The 19,772-nt window shown below is 51.7% G+C and overlaps 1 protein-coding gene across 1 annotated transcript in view; it reads right to left on the bottom strand.

Moving 5' to 3' along the window:
- Positions 1 to 16,804: 16,804 nt before the first annotated feature.
- HTRA3 (HtrA serine peptidase 3) overlaps positions 16,805 to 19,772 on the bottom strand; it is a 28,447-nt gene continuing 25,479 nt past the window's right edge. The window contains exons 8-9 of the mRNA XM_084799208.1: positions 18,832 to 18,927; positions 16,805 to 17,868 (exon numbers count right to left, since the gene is read on the bottom strand). Of these exons, the coding sequence (XP_084655334.1) occupies positions 17,703 to 17,868; positions 18,832 to 18,927 (262 nt within the window). The 3' untranslated portion in view covers positions 16,805 to 17,702. The remainder of the gene's footprint in view (positions 17,869 to 18,831; positions 18,928 to 19,772) is intronic.

The raw sequence follows: 19,772 nt of genomic DNA, 5'->3' as shown, positions 1-19,772 counted from the left end.
TGACAGCATTCTGCTAGTCATAGGTCAGGCCTTGGAGACCTCTACAGAAAATATCTGGGCGCTTTTGGATGGGAGGTAGCTTTGAAAGGGCTGAACCTCCCCCGATAAGTGCCAATGTCCTGCTGAAAGGGACATGGAGTTCTCATTCCTTATTCTGGACATCATAGGATCAGAAAGCAGGTTGTCAGTTGGCAGCTGGATGTGGCCTGTGCTAGCCCCTGGAGAGGTAAACAGTGTGACTATGTGCTTGGGAGAGCAGCATGAGTGAGTGAGTGTGCATACCACGGTGTTGCCAGTCTCCCCTAATGGCCTCTGCTGGGACGGCAAGATGTCCCCAGGCCATAGGGTGTCCCTGCTAACATCTTCATTCTGCCCCACATGTGTTGGTAGTTCTTTCTATGAATCTCCGTCCTGCAGCCTTCTTGATTTGTCTCCCCTGGTATCCATGGGAGGTGGCAGCCCATGGTCTCTGGCTCTGCTGCCACAGTGCCAAAGTCTGCAGGGACGGCAATGCTACACTCTTGCCCACAGGATTGGGCACAAGCCCAGTGTAGGAACCAGGCCCGACTGGGCTGCCTGCCTGTCTTGCTGTTTCATGTCCTGTTTCTAGCAGCTTCCATGTCTGTGTTTATCTTGGTTAGCTAGTCGTGTTTACTGCTCTGAGAGCGCAACCCCTCCCTTCCTCGAGACTTGTCCTCCTGTGTGCAATCACCTCTTGAGGGATTTCACCTGGGAGGAGGATTCCTGTTTTGCTGCCTATAAGAAGGCTCTTTGGAACTCTGGAGAATAATAAACTGCTGCTGCGGCTGCTGCTCTCTTAGCACGAAGGACCCGCTGTGTTAGAGAGAGAGAGAGAGAGAGAGAGAGAGAGAGAGAGAGAGAGAGAGAGAGTGTGTGTGTGTGTGTGTGTGTGTGTGTGTGTTAAATCCGCAGTCCCTCGCCCTCGACTCCGTACTGCGGTACTGCGGTGGCGCGGGTGCCACACCCAGAGCTTAACACCTCTCACAGGAGTCTGTGTGCCACAGCCATTGCTGCCCACAGCCTCTGCAGACACTCTGGATGGCCATAAGACTGTCTTCCTCTCTGACCCCCAGACCCATACCTCATTGGGACACCCGCTTCCTAGAGGCACATTTAGACTTGTTTGAATCTCTAAGTGTCTATGACACTGCTTGCCCCTCACCATGACACCTCAGGCTGTGGAAACATTTTGCTGTAACCAAGTGACTTTTACTATCCCCATGATATGACTTTTACTTCCCATGGTTTCCTTGGACTTTGTAGCTGGCAGCCTCCCAATCCCAGGTGTGCTGATGGGGCCTGGGGATCTCCTACCCACACCCTCTCTTACAGTACACGCCAAGCTGCGTCCTAAGGGGGAGGAGCTAGATGGGTATCCTAGGTTCCCCTATCTGTGCTCCTGTCTGGGAAGCTGGTTCCCCCCAAGGCTGCATGTGCACTGCTTGATTCTTCATCTGTGCCTTGAGACACGGGTCACCAGATGGTCAGTCTAGACAGAGATCCTATCTAATGGGATATTCTGGAATACCAGGAGAAGTGTGTGAGGCTTTGGGATTCACCTGTGGGGCTCATGGTGGTCAGGGAAGAGGGAAAAGTAGAGTATTCAGCCCAGACTTGCTGAGGGCAGATGTGTGGCACCTGCCTCAGGTGGCCTTAGAAGCTGTGAAGATCAGGCTGTGCCCTGAGTTACCCCATAGTGTGCAAAACAGCAGTGTCTCAGACTGTGCCCCGCTCCCATGAGACTCCGTTTTGCAAGCAGCGTTTGACTCCATTTTGAAGATGAAGGATGCCTATGCACCTGAGTGGACCCACAAAGGACACATCTGCCCGGCATCACCTCTGCAGCAGACTGATACGTAATTTATTCCGGAGAGTAGGAAGAAACCAGAAACGTATCGGTGGATTGAGACTGTGCAAACACACGAGTGTACTAAAAATCACATCAGGGGAATCAGGCTGTAGAACGTATCAGACACAGAAGACCAAAGAAAGGGTGCAACTGCCTGACCTGGACCCCATAAAGAAGAAGGCATCTAGCACAGTGATGGTGATGCCTCCGTGCTGTCCTCAGCTGACAGCGGGTGTATGGCCCATGTATAGATGGAGAACTCCCTGACTGTTGCTGGGGCTTCAGCTTTGCTCATTCCTGCTGTTCGTGCAGCCTACTCACCCACCATCCATCCAACCTCCTGCTCCCCTGCCTGGACCTGAACCCACAGTTCCTGCTGCAGAGCCAGGTCTGCCTTTTCCCGCCATAGACTCAGAGCTCTCAACCTCAGCTCTGCAGCCTTGTCTCTACAGTAGCAGTTTCCCTGCAGCCAGTTTTAGGTTGGGTCCTTTGCTATCTTACCAACACAGACTCTATTTGTGTTTTTCTCTCAGCCCACTCCCTAGACCTCCTGAGCACCGCTGTGGCCTAGCTTATATCCATCCGGTAACCCACAGCTACACACAGAGATAAAGATTTGTTTACTGTGTGATGTGTGATGTGTGATGTGAGAGTTGACATTAGTAACTCAGTGAGAGGCCGTTCCACAGAGGCAGGCACCATGTGACCTGTGGCCTGGGCCTGCAAGTGTCTCCTGGGAAGGGACAATTTTGAGGCTGCAGGAGGAGGGTCCCCCAATTGGAAATTCTTTATTTTGAAATTCTAAGACCCCCATAGCCCTTGATTCTAGGATTCTAGGAAATCCATTTATGCCCTCTACTCTGCTCTGACCCAAGGGCATCTACATCTGCTGCTTCCTGGCTACCAAGGGCCTGGTCCCCACTGGCTTCAGGGGTCCTGTCACGTGGCTTTCTCTCTCACAGACACACCAGCTCAGCGCAGACTAGTGTTCTGCAGGCCTTTGGCTTTGGAGATGGGAGACCTGAGTTCTTGCCTGGTAGGCCTCAATTACCAGGCAGGTCCCCATTTCCCGATCATCCCTCCCACCCCACCATCCTGTTCCTCCGGACCTGCCCCCCAAATAAAGGAAGTGTGGGCTGGTTAGGACGAGGAGATCCCCACCTCACAGCCTCCTACCTCCAGGAGAGTGTCCTGAGATTTTTGGGTTCAACTGAACCCAGGCTGTCTGAGCTGCTGGCTACCCAACTGTGGTGCCTGCGCCACTGCGGTACCGAGTCGAGGGCGAGGGACTGCGGATTTAACACACACACACACACACACACACACACACACACACACACACACACTAACACAGCGGGTCCTTCGTGATAAGAAAGCAGCAGCCGCAGCAGTGGTTTATTCTCCTCCCCAGAGTTCGAAAGAGCCTTCTTATAGGCAGCAAAACAGGAATCCTCCCAGGTGAAATCCCTCAAGAGGTGATTGCACGTAGGAGGAAAAGTCTCGAGGAAGGGAGGAGTGTATTCTCAGAGCAGTGAGCATGACTAGCTAACCAAGATAAACACAGAACAGAAGCTGCTAGAAACAGGACATGAAACAGCAAGACAGGCAGGCAGTCCAGGCAGGCCTGGTTCCTACACCCAACCAGGGGAAAGGCTACCCTATGAACCAGGGGAAAGGCTACTCTGTAAACTGCAAGATGTTGACCTTATCTCTTTTTGTCGAATGCCAACAGCATTATTGTCTGACAACCAGCTGAAGCTCTGGACACTTCTAAGCTCTCCCTGGGGCACATTGCTGCTGATTAAAAGTCTTGATGGAGGTCCTTGGGCATTGACTGGTCTTGACTTTCCTCCTTGTGGTCAGTTCTGGTTCATGGCCCATGTGCCAAGCATTTGCCTAGCAGCACTTGGGGATCAGTGCTCATCTCTGGGTGTGCTGCAGCCAGCAAGGTCTTACTAAAATAACTATAGCTGTATTAGCCAGGCTCTTTAGAGTAACAGAACTTACAGAATGAATCTCTCTGTGTGTATAGAAAGGGGATTTATTAGAATGACTTATAGGCTGCACTCAAGCTAATCCAACAACGGCTGGCAGTAAACAGAAGGTTCCAAGAATTCAATGGTTGTTCAGTCTGGTCTTCAGTGGGCACTGGTATCCCAAAGGGGTAGGCTCCAGTGCCAGTGAAGGAATGGAGCTGCTAGGAAGGATGAGAGCAAGCAGGCAAAGGAATCGAGAGAGGGAATTTCCTTCTCCCATGCCCTTATATAGGCTGCCAGCAGAAGGTGTGGCCCAGACTAATGGTGGATCTTCCCACCACATAAGAGCTAGATTAAAAGTGGGATCTTCCCACTTCAAATGATTTAGTTAAGAAAAAAAATCCATCACAGGTGTGCCCAGTCATTTGGGCTTTAGGTTAATTCCAGATGTAGTCAAGTTGACAGCCAAGAATAGCTGTCACACAGCAAACAAGAATGAAGGAGCTGTCAGTGAGGTCTCAGGGCATCTACCAACGGAGTTCTGAAGGTGCCAATGAGGCAGGGCCAGGGATAGGCAAAAAATCCCCAGGGAAGCCACTGTGAGCCCTGATGATAAAACAGACCTGCCCCAGGAGGAGGCTGGCCCTGTGCCCTCAGGCTGGTGTTGCATAGGCACAAGGGGTTATTGCAGTGACCTCAGGCGTTCAGCTGACCCCTGGGGCCCAAGTCCCTTAGTACCTGGCACCCATAAGGTCTGAGCCAGGACACTGAGTCAGTGCCAAGCACATGAGATAGTGGATGGTTAATGTCACCAGCCATTTTATAAGTTTATTTTTAAAAATATTTTTTATTTGTGTGTGTGTGCATTCACACACATGTGTACACATGTAACCCACAGCACATGTATGGGGGTCACATGACAGCTTGCAAGAGTCAGTTCTCTCCTTCCACAATGTGGACCTGGGGAATCTGGCTTGCTATCAAGTGCCTTTAACCCTTGAGCCATCTTACTGGTCCTGTTTTCACTGCACGGTTTTGAAGTTTTAGAGAGCAAGATGGACATGATGTCACTGTTCCCATTGTTCATGACAAGCCTGGAGGATACGACGCTGGGGAACAGTAATATCTGCATGCAATGGGAATTTGGGCATAGCTAACAACGTTTAGGGAAAGATCGAGTGTCACATAGTGTTATGACAGAGAGCAGGTGCAGCCTGCTTGGACAACATCCTCAGTGCAACAAGATGCAGATGTAGACAAAGCACTGAGAAATCAAGATGCTGCGTAAAGGAAGCTGTATCCCATGTTCATGGACAGAAAGACTTAGAACGTCATCTTGGTCATCTTTACCGATAGACTCAAGGCCAACCCAATCCAAACCCCAGCAAGCTACTCTGTGGCTGTCCCAACACAACAGGCAAGGTAGGCCTGCACTCAGATGGCCATACTCATTGTGTGACAGCACATGCTGTCACTTGTGCCATTATGAGCAATCCTAATTTTTTTCCTCTGTGCTTATATGACTTTTATGCTGTGAACATGTGTTACTTTTAACATTTGAGAAGAGCAGTAAATGCTTTTTAAGGGGAAAAAGTGCAGAAAGAGGCCCAAGAGGGTCCAGGCAGATGAGTTTAGCAGCCGAGTCTTTTCAAAGTGTCCTGGATGGGACCCAGGAGTGTCACTGAGGCGGCTGCTACATGTCTCCTTCCTGGAGTCTGGAAACCCCTCCTGTCCAGAGTTCTGACAGGGAGGTGGCCTGGGGTCTGGGCCCCTCTGTAATTCTCATCTGTGAAGATGGAAGGCCTGGGCAGCTTCCCAGTTTCCACGGCCTTCATGGGTTGGGGGGATTATTTCTCCAGCTGGGGTCCTTTATATTAAAATGCTTATAAGATAAACGATGGAACAGAGATTGTTAAGAAATTCAACTACGGTGTCTCGGAGTCAGGCCTCTGTCTGCAGAGCCTTCAGCAGGGAGGCCTGGAGGATGCCCAGGGTATACAGGAGTTCCTTTCACACTCAGATCAGCCATCAACGCCTGGCTCTCCAGTGCCACATTCCCCAGGAGACCACCTCTGATTTACTGAGCCCACGAAACCTGCTCCCTCACAAACCTTCCACCTGTCCCAACCTGAGTTACTGGCCTCTTTCTCCCTGGAAGAGAAGCCTGTAAAGGAAGGGCAGTGGGCTGGACATGAGGCCTGTTGGCTCTTCTGTTGCTTTCTGGTTCTGGGATGGACTTGGAGCAGACGTCCCGAAAGCTGACCAGGGACAAGATGACCTCAGGAAGCCCTGGGTGGTGGGAAAAGAAGTGATGCGGGGAACCACAGACAGTACCTGGGTCTCTCTGGACACTGTGGGGGACAGGCCTCTAGTAGCCACATGAGACAAAAGGAAGCTGGTGTCACTCACACACCATTATTCACCTGTAGCAGAAAGCCACCATGGGCACTGCCTCACTATCACAGGATGTACTCCAGGTTGGTCCTGTGTCCACAGCTGGTTGGAAAGAACTTTATGCAGATGAGCTCACCCAGCTGGGGACACACCAACCTAAATCTTGCTCCTGTGTCCTCTGGCCCCCTCAGGAACTCAGAGCTGTACCCAACATCCTATAGAAAAGCAGAGGGACCCAGGAGTGGATAGGCAGGTGATGCCTCCAACTTTTCCCTTTGAGCCAGAGCAGGTACTTGGGGAAAGTTCAAAGAAGAGTGCCAAGTCGGGGAGACCTGTGCCAGCTCCTCTCAGTCTTGGAGATGGTGAACTTATGCATTTGTTTATTCAACACGTATTTATTGTCATCTGCATCTGGCCATCCTCCAGAACAAAGCCAGCCTGAAGCTGGCAAAGGCCCAGAAGCTCCAGCTGTAGGCAGAGGCCACCACGAAGGCCAGGGCTGAGGACAGGTGCATCCAGTACAACTCCCGCTTCGGAATGCTATAGACTGAGGCTCACACTCCAGCTCTGCCACCTTCCTGCTATGCACTCAGGAAGTCTCTCTGCCTGAGTGTGTCTCCTCCTTTATAAAAGTAAAGGACAAATATGGGTCCAGGGTCAGCTGAGGATTTGATGATATCATGGACATCAGTGTTCAGTACAATGCCTTCCACATGTGAGTGGTCAACACAGGCGCTGCCATGGTAACGGTGGTTAGATGGGCTCCTTGTGCCCAGAATCAGTGTCCCAAAGCAAAGAATGCTAGATCACCATGCTGAAGGAAGCAGCCAGAAGGTCTCGGAGGCGGGGATTAAAAGTGTCTAGGGTGACCTGTATGTGTCAGCCTTGGCCTCCACTGCTGAGGTAAGGTAAACATAGCTGTTAGGCTTGAGTTGGGGATGTTAGGGCACAGCTGGCTGGCAGCTGAGTGTTTCGTTTCCCACTTGAGAGGAGAGGATCAGGCAGCTGCCAACACCAGGTGCGGTCTCGCCTAGCGGAGGCTGCAGGCATGAGGTCTGAGTGGTCCTTGGAGAGCGTGGTGGGGCCAGGTGCCCGTCCAGTGTTTCACAGGGGATACAACCTGATCCAGCAAGGTGGCTTGCCAGACAGAGTGTGTAGGGTGTGACTCCCTAGTCAAGAGCCAGAAGGGACGACCAGCTTACCTAAAGGTACCCTCCGCCTCCACAGAAACTGAGCCCAGCTGTACAGGGGCCCGGTTAGCAGCTGGGGATGTGGGGTTCCCACCGTCACGGCTCTTTATGCTTCCGTGCGCATTTCTAGGATAGATTCAAGAAACAGGATCGATAAACCCAAAGGAGCATGTGCAGAAAGCGTTTGCAAGGCAAATCGGGCACTCCCGATTGGGAGGGAGAGCATCTCATGTGCCCACAGTCAGCCTGTGTCCCTTCGGAGCCCTGATTTCTTCCCACTGCAGACTGATAAGGCTCAGTACTGGAACACTTTCTATTCCAGGCTCTGAAAGTAATACCTCCCTCATGCCTTTCACCCTGTAGATGAGAAAACTGAGGCTCAGGAATGGGAACGTGGTAGCTACCTCCCTCCTTGGAGTCCCTGCTGGGCCAGTCTGATTGTCTGATTCCTGATGGCGACAAGGGGAAGATGCTCCCATCTTAGGTCAGTGGATACCAGTGACAACGGAACAGGCAAATGGGCAGAGCATAGTTTAACAGGCACCCCTGCCGATTTCCATGGTGTAAATGTTTGTGCTACTGCCAACTCCAAGCTGCCCACTGAATGTCGAGGAGCATGGCACTAGAAAGATACATACAACATGTATCTGGTGGGTTCTGCCACCAATGTCCTCTCTTGTAGTGGCTGCACTTGAACTTGACTGTTTCTGTTTTAAAGACATAAGAGGGACCACACACCTTTAATCCCAGCACTTGGAAGACAGAGGCAGGTGGGTCTCTGGGAGCTCCAGGCCAACATAGTCTGCCCATGTGACGTCCAGGCCAGCTAGGGTTACACAGTGAGACACTTTCAAAGGAGAAAGGAAGGAAGAAAAGAAAAGAAAAGAAGGAAAGAAAGAAAGCTGGAACAGGATTGGTACCTTACCCCATACTATGGTTTTCTTTCAGGGCAGTAAACCGTACAGAGAAAGAGGCTTAGGCTGAGTGGCAGTCCCTCTCTGTATGTGTAGCATCCATCAAAGCAGTCTGGGTCTATACCCACCATAGCATTCTCTGGCAAATATGGGACCTTCACAAAACACCTGGAGGCTGCCCTCCTTAAAGGAGATTTATGGGCCTGCATGGTGCACAGCATTCAAAGCATCAGGGCAGCTAACATGACTGCCACCTTGGAGGCTCAGTAGGATACCACCCAGGGTCCCACAGCCAGTCCCAGGCCACTCACTAGCAGCTCAGACTGAGCAATCTAGGTGACTTGTTTCCCATGGCTACCACTTAAAGACCCAGTCACAGGTCTGAGTGTGACATCTGCAAGCCTTAGCCCCTTCTAGCAACACAGGGCAAGGTCCTATGCACACATGAACACAGGGTTCATCACAGCACAAGTACACAGGATGCCAGGGGTGGCCCTGTGCTCTTAGAGACACCTGGACACATTGGAGCCAGGAAAGGCATGTGTGGCTGCCTTCACTGGGCCCCAAGCCACTCAGGAGAGAAAATTGCAGCAAGACAGGATGAAGGATACACTGTGACTTGATTGAAGCCCTATGGGTAGAAGGATGAGGAGACAAGTAGGTAATGTGGTCCTCCTGTGGGGACTGGACCCTGCTATGAAGCACTGAGGTCTTTGAGGCCATTTTCTGAAATGCTGCTGTAGTGGTCTTGGACCCCACCTGGCAGTGCTACTGATGGATAATGAGGGCGCTTATCCTTGGTGGAGTCACTGATGGGCTGGGGCATGAGGAGGTGGGGGCTGCTTGGATGCAGTGGGTCAATGGCAGCACTTTGAAGGGTGTGTCTGTTTCTGGCCCTGGTGGTGGTGGTGCTGCTGCTGCTACTGGTGCTGATGATAGTGATGGTGGTGATGGTGATATTGTGACAGCAACAATGATGGTAATGATGGCGATGATGATAGTTCTGGTGGTAATGACAGTTGCTAACATTTGGGGACACCAAGAACCAGGCTGATTAGTTTAACTTCTCATGGGTTAGCCCATTTAATCCTTAGAAAACACTCTAAGGGGTGCACTTTTATAACTAGTCCACGTAACTAGGATAACTAGTCCATGTAACTAGTCCACCAACCAGTCCAGCTGGTCAGTTATTGGGGGGCCGAGGGGGGTCGCAACCTGTAGTTAAAGATATGGGCGAGAGAGACGCAGAGCTCAAGCGAACAGTTGCTTGTCAAGAGCCGTTTATTGAGGGTGGGGGCAGGCTTTTTAAAACCTGCTTTAGGGAGGGCGAGGTAAGCGGGGAGAGTAAATGGAAAAGTACAAAATCTTCTGGGGTTGAGCCCCGGGAACATTTGCAAGGGGAGGGGTCTTTCCTAGGTGAGACAAAGCAGAATGTCTCTGTGGTTATCTCAGGATCGGATCGCTCTCTTCTCAGGACTAAGCCGGATGCCTTGCATGCCTAATGAGTGGCCCAGCAGGATGTTTGCTGCAAATGCTGAATGGGTGGGGGTCGGCCACAGGCCGTTTGGTCCCTGGCACTTTTATGTCTCCCTACATGAGTTCATATCCAAGCGATTGCAGGTAGAGAGCAGCTCATGTGAGAGTTGGCATTCGGGGCCAGAAGAGAGAGGGCACTGTATAATCTCACTCTCACTCCCATGCTTTTCAGGCATAAAGCCAGACCCAGAGAGGATGAGTATCTTGCCTGAGATCAGAGCAAACCAGGCAGAACTCAGGTAGGTTCAGACTCAGGGCATTCCTGAACACACGGGCCAAGAGCTGAGGCTGCACAGCTGAGTCAGGCACACTTGGACTATCAGTGTGCTTGTGTGACTGGCCTGCTGGGGCTCATTATGTGACCAGGGAGAGACAGGAAGCTCTCCAGCAAAGGAGGTCTAGGAAGTCCTGCTAGAGGATGTGATGTCTAGGCCGGGAGAGAAGAGGTCGACATTCAAAGCATGGCCATGTGGAAGCCAACAGGCAGGGCTGTCCACACACCTGCTGCGTTCAAGCTTTCATCCAATCCCTCAAACTCCCTGACCCACCGCTGGCCAGGCAGGACTGTGGCCTCTGCAGCTGCCTCACACAGGCCTATTTTTAGGTCAGTTTCAGCAATGAAAACAAACACATTGTTAAGATCATGGCCAGCTTGGATCCCACCCACGAGCAAGCCTCTCTGTGACACCAAAAGACAAAGCAGGTCTGTGTTGGGATGACAAGGACTTCTGGCAAAAAGCCTTGACTTCCAGTGGCTGGAGGCCAGGTCACAGCCCAACCCTGGAGTGACCTGGAAGTATTAAGGCCTCCTCCACATCCAGTATAAAAACACACATACACAGCATAGCCATTCATCTTGTGAAATGACCACTTCCCATCAGGGTGACCATGGTGCCAGGAGAGTAGACAAAGAAGCCAGAGGTCAGGCGGGAGTGGGGTAGATAGGGTGGTGGTTGGGTCCTGCTGGCTGAAGTGAGTTTGCTTCAGACACTTGCATGTGGCTTCATAACTAAGTTGGCAGCCACCAGCCATCATAGGAGGGCCTTGCAGGACTTCCGGACCTTTTTTTTTCCCCGAGACAGGGTTTCTCTGTGTAGCCTTGACTGTCCTGGACTCACTCTGTAGACCAGGTTGGCCTTGAACTCACAGCGATCTGCCTGCCTCTACCTCCCAAGTGCTGGGATTAAAGGCGTGCGCCACCCCTGCCCGGCCCCTCTGGACCATCTTAACATGACGGTTCTATTAGCTTTCAATGACTTAGCACCTGTCTCCATGGATGTTGGGGTTTCGTCTGGTTGCTGCCCAAATGAGCAGATTCATGTACCCTCAACGTGTTTGTAACCTTGCCTAAGAACTTATTCCTGTTTGACCAATAAAAAGCCAACATACCCAGAGCAGGGCAAATGGGATGGGCGTGGCTAAGGTTCCAGGGCTTTTGGGAGACCAGAAGAGAAGGAGAAGAGACAAGATGAGAGAGGAAGAGAGGAAGGAAGACTGAGCCATGGGTTAGAATGGAGGTAGCTTGATAGGAATTATTAGAAGTAGACGGCATAGGATTGGGGCAGGGAGGTATAGAAGGTAGTTAAGGGGATTAATATATGCCCTGCCACAGGTGAACCAAGGCTGTTTTAAAATATAACAGGTGTCTGTAATTCATTGATTACTGGTGGGCTAGACAATATCATTATAATAATTGTAGGGCTAATAACAGTCATTTATTAGGCCCTACTTCTAGCTTAACTGCAGCACATGTGATTTATATTATACCACCTTTCCCTCTGTATCATTGTTTGTTTCATAGATGTGATAGTTAAAGATCACAGAAGGCAATTAGTCTAGGATTTGTTAAATCTCTTATGGTTTGGATCTTCTTTTCTTTTTCTTTTCTTTCTTTTCTTTTAGTTTTTCAAGACAGGGTTTCTTTAGGTAGCCTTGGCTGCCCTGGACCAGCCTAGCCTCAAACTCGCAGATATCAGAGAGGCAGAGGAAGATGGATCTTTATGGTTTGGATCTTCAATGTTCCCCCAAAGGCTCATGGTTTCCAAGTTATGGTGCTACTGGGAGATGGTAGAACCTTCAGGAATTGAAGCCTAGAGGGAGGAAATTAGGTCATTGGAGGTGTGTCCTTGAAGAGAAAAATTAAGACCCCAGCCCCACCCCCTTCCTGGCCATCATGATGCAAACAACCTCTTCCACCATGCACTCCTGAGGTTCTGTCTAATGCTACCTCAGGCCCAACACATGGGCTGGAACCTCCAAAGCCATGAGCCCGAACAAACCCTCCCTCCCAGCCATGAAAACCCCAAAACCGCTCCGAGTCTGCCCACTCCTCACATCCCATTCATCCAACTGTCAGCTCACACACACATCACTCCACAGAGCATCCCATTTGCCTGGCTGGGTTAGAAGCTTCCTCTATCAGAGCAAAGGTCACACTGAGACAGCGTTTCCCACCAGGCAGAGGCCTTGCAGCCAAAGATGCTCTGTGGTCCTTTCTACTGTCCCTTGGGTCCAGTCCTGATATCTCTCTCAGGATAGACTTGGTGTGTAGGCTGGGAAGAAGCAGAGGATGAATGTGGCCTTTCATTCTACAGGGAAGGACACCAAGGCCCAAGGGCAGGATGGGCCATGCAAAGTGGATGTCAGTCATGGATTCCAGGCTCAAAGTGACCTAGGCAGCCCTCCTCATGCTGTGGTGCTTTGAGTGTGTTGCCATGGGAGGTCGTCAGACCTGGAGGCTTGGTCTGCACACATGGTCATGATGTAAGCTGTGCCCCACTCCCTATCATGAGCTCCAGACTTATGGCCAGGCCTCTCCTGGTGATGGATTAATTGACACCACAACTTGGCTCGATACTCCTCGTCCCTCATATTGTCTGCGTAAAGGCTGGACCAGTGTACCATGAGTGGCCTCTTTTTCCTTCTTAAAACTGTGGTAAAAACCACATAACATACAATGTCTTACACTCACCATTTTATGCAGTGTTTAGTGACATTTCAGTGACAATGCAAAGTACTTGTGAGGAGCATGTGGTCACCTCTTGGCAGGGAGAAGGAAGGGGTGGGGAGAAGGAGGGGAAATAAAAGAGAGACATACTGAGAGACAGAGGAGAGAGGCCAGGGGTGGGAGCAAGAGCCTCTAAGGATCTGACCCTGTACCCTACTTTCTCCAGCAAGGCACCACCTCCCAAAATAGCACCATCAGCTGGGGACCCAACATTCAAAACACAAGCATATGGGGGGCGCATTTCACAGTCAACTATGACAGGGTGAACACACTGTGTGCCAGGCCAGGTTTTGTTTTTCCAGCCGTCTGCCTTGGACGACTGTGCTGTTTCCAGGAAGTGTTTTTTTGGTGACTCTATCAGGGAATCTGTCAGCTGCTATGCAGACAATTCAAGAACAGTTCATTCATGGTCAATGTCCAGCAAATCAACAGATGTCTCTAAGCACCTGTGTGGTCTGTGTCTAATCCACAGATGTTTCTAAGCACCTGTGTGGTCTGTGTCTATGGTGCCTGCAGCTCTGCAGTGTGTGACTCTACGCATGTGGTGTATTTAGAGAAGTAACGTAGGTAGGTGTGTGTGCACAGCTGTGGTGTGCCTATATGAGGTGTGTGTGTGTGTGTGTGTGTGTGTGTGTGTGTGTGTGTGTGTGTGTGTGTGTGCTATGTTGAGCACACATTCCATGACAGTTATATGGATGTCAGAGACAGCCCATAGGAGTCAGTTCTCCCTTTCCACAATATGAGCCCCAGGATTAGCCTTCAGTCTTGAGGTGGCAAGTACTCTTAGCTGCTGAACCATCTTGCCAGTGCACTTCTTTCTCCCCTTTAAAAGTCACCTCTAAAGAAATATGAAAGCCATTGATGGCTCCTTGCGCACCTGTTCTAAGGAAGGGGGCTGGGAATCATCTAAGGCAGGTTCCTGTACAAGTCAGGTTCTGATGACAGGCAGTCTGACAGGGAAAATGCCTGTGCATTCTCAGATTCGTGGACAAGCAGGCTCATTGGGGTTCAAGAGGAGCACTGGGTTTGGGGAGCAAACTCTGCATCCCCTGCATGTCAGACAAGGGGACAGGGGGTCCAATGAGAACTTCCTGGGCCCCTCCAGAGACCAAGGCTGTTGGCCAGCACTGCTGACACAGGGTTCTGTCTTCATAGCTGTGTCACTGCTGGTGTTACTAAACTTAGGGTCACAACTTGTGCCCTAAGCCAGGCTCAGCCACCCATCACCAATTCATAGAGTCAGAGTAATTAGTGAAAACCAGAAAATGGAAGATTTATTCGATGTGGCCTCATTGGATAATAAACCTGAGATGATTGTCACTGAATGTCTTTGTCCCATGCCCAGGGGCCTGGGAGAGGGTTCCAGTCAAGGGAGTCACTGGACAAATGTTGGAAATGGAAAACAGCTAGATCCCAGAAGGTCTGAAGACCAAGAGCCCTAGGACTGTGTGAGAAAGGAGGGGTGACAGCAGGAAAGACAGAGAGCTGGTGACTAGGTGGCAACTGTGCACTGCCCAGGTGGTGGTGGTAGTGGTGGTGACCACACATCCCAAGGCCCCTACTCCCCCCCAGCTGTGTGTTATTGCAGTCTTTTCATCTTTGGTCCCCTATGGGGATGACATGATGGGGCCTGAGGGTCAGGTGCTGGTACAAGGCCACCCTGTGTTCATTTCTGAGGAGTGGTTTGTCCCATAGTCTTATGTCATGGCTAGCCACGTGAGGGACTGGCAGGTCCTGCCTAGGTCATCTGATGGTCAGCCTGGTACTAGTTCATGTATGACCTGGAACAATTCTTTTCCTCTCAGGGCCTCAGTCCCCCCCTCCCCCCCCCCCCCCCCCGCACCATATCCAGCAAGGCTTTAAAAGGCAGGGCCCCATGGTGGTTAGAGTTTATTTGTGAATGGAGTTCTGAGTTGGAATGCAACGGCCTTGGGAACATCCCTGTTTACAACCTCGTGAGACACACCACGGAGGGTGGGTAGGAACATAGCTGTTGGGGCTTCGTGGGAACCCAAAGAGTTGCACAATGCTTTGCCGGCAGCTGGCTGACTCTGAAAAAAGTTGTTTTTCACAGGCTGCAGCTGGTTGAGCAGCTGAGGGTCAGCCCACTTGGCTGGGAATGGTCAGGGACCACTCTCCCAAGGCTGGGAGAGACATGGGGCCCTGGTTTGTGGGGACTGGTCCCCTGAGTATGGTAAGCCCTCTCTGAGAGCCCTTGGCCATCTTTGGGGGGTGCAAGTTGTGTAACCATGACACCCCTGAATACTATAGCTCAGAGATGAAAGCTCATGGGTCAGAACCCAGACAGGTTCTCTGAGCTCAGAGACTCCACTTTCTGCCTCCTATTTCAACCAGAGGCCAGAGAAGACAGTGGTGAGGCAGGAACAGAAAGAGAGGAGATATTTGGGGGTACTTTGGAGCCCAGATACCCCAGACATCAGGGAAATAGTATTGACTTCACTTTATAGCTGGGGAAACTGAGGTAACCACACCACCTTGTATTGGGTCAGGCTGGTGGGGAGCCCCAAGGGGGCTTGTAGGATTCCCGTGCTAGAGCCAGCAGGGCTAGAGCCAGACAGAGAAAGCCTCAGGACAGCACAGCTGGATGAACTGGTGACTGAGAGAGGAAGGGGTTGTGAACCCCTGTATCTCAACTGCTATGGGATGCCAGGGGCCTAGAAAAGAAGGCATAGCTGGGGTGCCACAGCATACCCCAGTACAGGTGGGGATGGCCTTAAGTCAGTCCACCTTCTGTCCACCACATGGAAGGCACATGCTGTGAACAGCAGAACACAGACCTGGGTCTGAAATGCTTATGGCAACCTGGGATGTCTTTGTGTCAGAGTCTCCATTGAAGCCAGCAGAGTCTACTGAGTTTGGTCCATCCAGGTGGGAACTGAGACACAGACAGCCTGAGAGGAACAGACACTTTGTGGACTGTACTAGGCTCTGAAGGCAGGTCTGGTCTCTCAGAAGCAGGTGACTAAAGCAGGATGTGGCGGGGTAGGGGTGGGGGTGTTGGGGAATGTTGGTATAGCCATGCTGGGCCTGGGCCTGCAGCTCAAAGCTGAGAAGAGTGGCAAGTGGGTTAGCAGGCACTCTCCTTACAAAGCTACTCATTGCCTGTTTCTAGATCTTTCTGCCTGAGTACTGAAGCATCCATCTTCCCTTCTAATTAGCCACACAGCCCACAGCCAACCATCCTCCATGGCTGCCAAAAATTAGAACACCTGTCTCCAGGGGGCTCTAGTTACAAGATACTGATGCTGCCTTGGGTGTTTGAGGCTGGGAAATAGGAGCCGTAGATTGGGTCGCTCAAAATACCTGCAGTTTATGCTGCAGAAGCAGCCTGGGTCATGTGGCTGTGCAGACCCTGCCCCTGTATGCAGGTTGGACTAGAAAGTCCCCGATCTTCTGAACTCTATGGTGCAGAGCAGCACTCCCATACTCCAGCATCAAGCCCTTTGGACTGTTTGTTGTTTCCAGCCTCGGTGGGCAGTGGGCAGTGTTTGGGGGCGGAGGGAGGGCAGAGAGAGGAGCAGAGACAGAGCTCAGCCACATGGCCAAGTGTGCATGGAAGGGCTTGGAAACTCAGTGGGAATCACACACCCTTCGAACTGCTCACCAGGAATGACTTTGTTTCCTATAGCAACCAGGAGTTGGGTAGTGTCAGGGCGAGGAGGTGTTAAGATCTCATGTTGGGTGTGAAGGGACTGTGCCCAGTGGCCTGACATAAGGCTGCTCACAGTAGGAGGCAGCCCCGGGATCTGGTGTGTTCCATCCCACTCATGTTCGATGCGGTATAAACCTGGAAAGGCCACTTGGCAGGTCTCAGTTTGGCACCAGCGATGTACTAAGTGTGGACCTCAAGGGAAGACCAACCCCCAGCCGCTGTGGGACAAACACTTCTCTGCTGATTGCTATGTGCTTGTAAACTTTAATTTTGTACAGTAGAGAAACATACAGTACAAGCAGCATGGGGGGTGGGGAGTGGGGGATGGGGGGGGGAGTAGGGGTAATTTTACAGCAAAGCTCACAAATACACTTGAAACACTAGGGAGAACGAAGATGCTCTTTGGGAGCCTGCTAGCTGCTGCACCATGAACTGCGTGCGGAGGTGAAGTGGCTCAGTCCTTGCACCTCAGGCAGGTTCCAGCTCCCTCTTTGGCCACCACGTGGTCATCTTGGGAGAATGAGCAGTCAGGGTTGGAGTGGCCTGTGTTCAGGACACTCTGCTTCCTGCCCACCTGGACCATCGCAGGGCTCAGCTCAGCAGTGAGGGATGGCAGAACCCTGCCTTCTCCAGGGGACAATTGCAGGGCTTGCCCTCCAGGGATGCCAGGTGGCAGGGCAAGCAGCCCCTGTCTTACCATGAGAGGGTGCTGAGGCAGTTGGAAGCCTGGTAGGGTCAGGAAAGTACCTGTGACTAGGAGAGGTCTAGACCCTGGGATACAAGGGAGCAGAGGTGAGATGGGAGCAGGGCAGGCCTTCCTCAGGGCAAGGGTGGGAAGCTGGGGGTTAGGAGAGACTTCCAGGGAAGTTTCCAAGAGGCTCTAGGTCCAGAGAACTCAGACGGCAATATCAGGAGCATCTATCTGGTCCAGGGGACACTGTGCTTCCTTTACTGGAACCTGGAATTCAGGGCCAAGGTGGAGATCCAGACCCCTGGTTAGGCCCAGCCTCGGACTCAGCATTGGACTCAGAGAGGAGACTGCTGGCCCTGCTGAGGACCACAGTAGCCCTTTGTTCTGATCTCATGAAGGTTGGGACCCCCACCTTCTATAGGCATTGTCATGGCACTGGAGGCAGGCAGCCTCACATCACCACCTCAGGGGTGATGCTGAAGAGAAGATCATCGTTGCCCCGCCGCACTTCCAGCAGAAGTGGGGACTCATTCAGGACGGCCTCCTGCAGCTCACTGGAATCCACCAGGGGACGTCCATTGACCTTGACGATGATGTCGCCATCTTCGATGCCTCCTCTGCCAACCAAGAGAAAGGACCCTCAGCATGCACATGCTCTCAGGGCTCAGCCTGGGCTCACTGAGCTCAGCAGCAACAGCAGCAGTTTAACAAAATAGTCTTGTGGAAGAACACCAATAGAAAGCCAGTGCCTCATGGTGGCCAATGATGCTCAAGCTGAGGAGGCCCACCTCCCCAGAGCAGCCTACATGCCAGTGGGGCCCCTCCAGTTTCCAGAACCACTGATGCAGCCTACTCATCAAGTCAAGGATGAGGTATAGGCCAGGATACCAGGGCATAGTCACATGGGACACAAAGCCTCAACTCGTGGCATCCCAATACTTAACATGGCTTTGTTTGTTTGGGTTTTGCTGTTTTAAAACAGGATCTCATATGGCCTAGGCTGGATCCCTATCTAGCTGAGGCTGGCCCTGAACTCCTAGACCTTTTGATTCTAGCTCCCAAATACTGAGGATACAGGCTTGTGCCACCATGCCAGGTCTGTACCTAATGTTTCTGTAGTTCTGATGTCTTAACAAACAAAGCCTTTATCTCATTTTACCGTGAGAAAATCTCTGGGACAGGGAGTCAGAAAAAACAAAACAAACAAACAAAAACATGTCCTTTCTACAGATAAGAAAACTAAGGCCCCAGTTCTTTCTGGAGAGAGAGACAGACAGACAGACAGACAGACAGGCAGGCAGGCAGAGAGACTTGGAGTCCCTGACTTGGCCCAGACAGGGACTCTTCAGCTTCTGCTTCTCAAAGGAAAGATCCCTCTGCGCCAAGGACAGGCGTGGCCAATGCTCTCAGGGGCTGTTCATCCCTCCCATGGCTCAGAGGAGAGGCCAAACTCCACAGCTCCTTGCCAGGAGGCTTGCGGGGGTCACATAAGGTCAGTGAGGAGGCCCAGCCCAGGCCCCAGCACACACCTCCCCCCACGTCTGGCTGGCAGCAGCTCTGCCTCCGCTGGTGGAACATACCTCTGAGAAGGTGAGTTAGGAACGACCTCTTGCACGTAGATTCCGCTGCTGACTGCTGGAAAGTCTGGGTTGGCGGCCTTCAGTTCCTCCACCAAACTGGAAAGACAGTTCTGTGTCAGCCTCTCTGCCTCCGGCCCAGCTCCCCCGGCATGTGGCTGTCCCTTTCTGCTACCACCCAAGCTAAACAAACGGCTTCCTGTGGGCTCTTAGAACACCCTGAGCCCCCTGAGATGGGTCTGCTTAGTGGCCACAATGGGCTACAAGTGTGGAGAGAGGGTGGCTGTATGGAAGGACAGGTTATAAAGGGTGTCAGAGGGAGGACAGATGGGTGGGTGGGTGGACAGAGGACCTGGGTGGAGAACTGGAGAATGGTTTGGCCATGGGATAAACAGAGAAGACTGAACAGACGGTAGGTGGATGGATGGTTGGGGAAGCCCGGGACTTAAAGATGAGTTGGTATGTTGGTCTTAGCTGCAGATTGTTTAGATTTTGTTCCCTAGATTGACAGCTACTGACGCAGGAAAAGTGAGTTAGGAGTGGTTGGTGACTATGCCCAGAGCGTCACAATGTAGTAACTTCTTTCACACCCCTAGGCTGGACTTCCCCTGCCTCTCTCCCCTCTGCCCCATTTCTTTATCACTTCCATCCTGTCTTTCCAGGCAGGCCCCGCCTCCTGGTCTGAACCTCTACCAGGGCCAGAGCCAAGAGGTGAGTGGAAACTTAGCCATCTCCCTGGAGTTCACAGTCAAGGTGGCAGGAAAGGCGGGAAAGATGCCTGACAGGTCATTCCAACACTGTGGGGCACCACAGAGCTAAAGGGAAGGAAGCAGGGTGCACGAACGAGGGGAGGCTCTCTTACAGGAGTGCCCTGTGGAGACAGAGACACAGCCACCAGGACCTCCAAACACAACCATGTTTGGAAACAAGGTCTTTGCTACTCT

Source organism: Acomys minous (genome assembly GCF_964271855.1).
Source record: "Acomys minous genome assembly, chromosome: 10".
NCBI classification, from domain to species: domain Eukaryota; kingdom Metazoa; phylum Chordata; class Mammalia; order Rodentia; family Muridae; genus Acomys; species Acomys minous.
The sequence above is the reverse complement of the archived record's forward strand: the minus strand, read 5'-3'. Positions and strand labels throughout refer to the sequence as shown.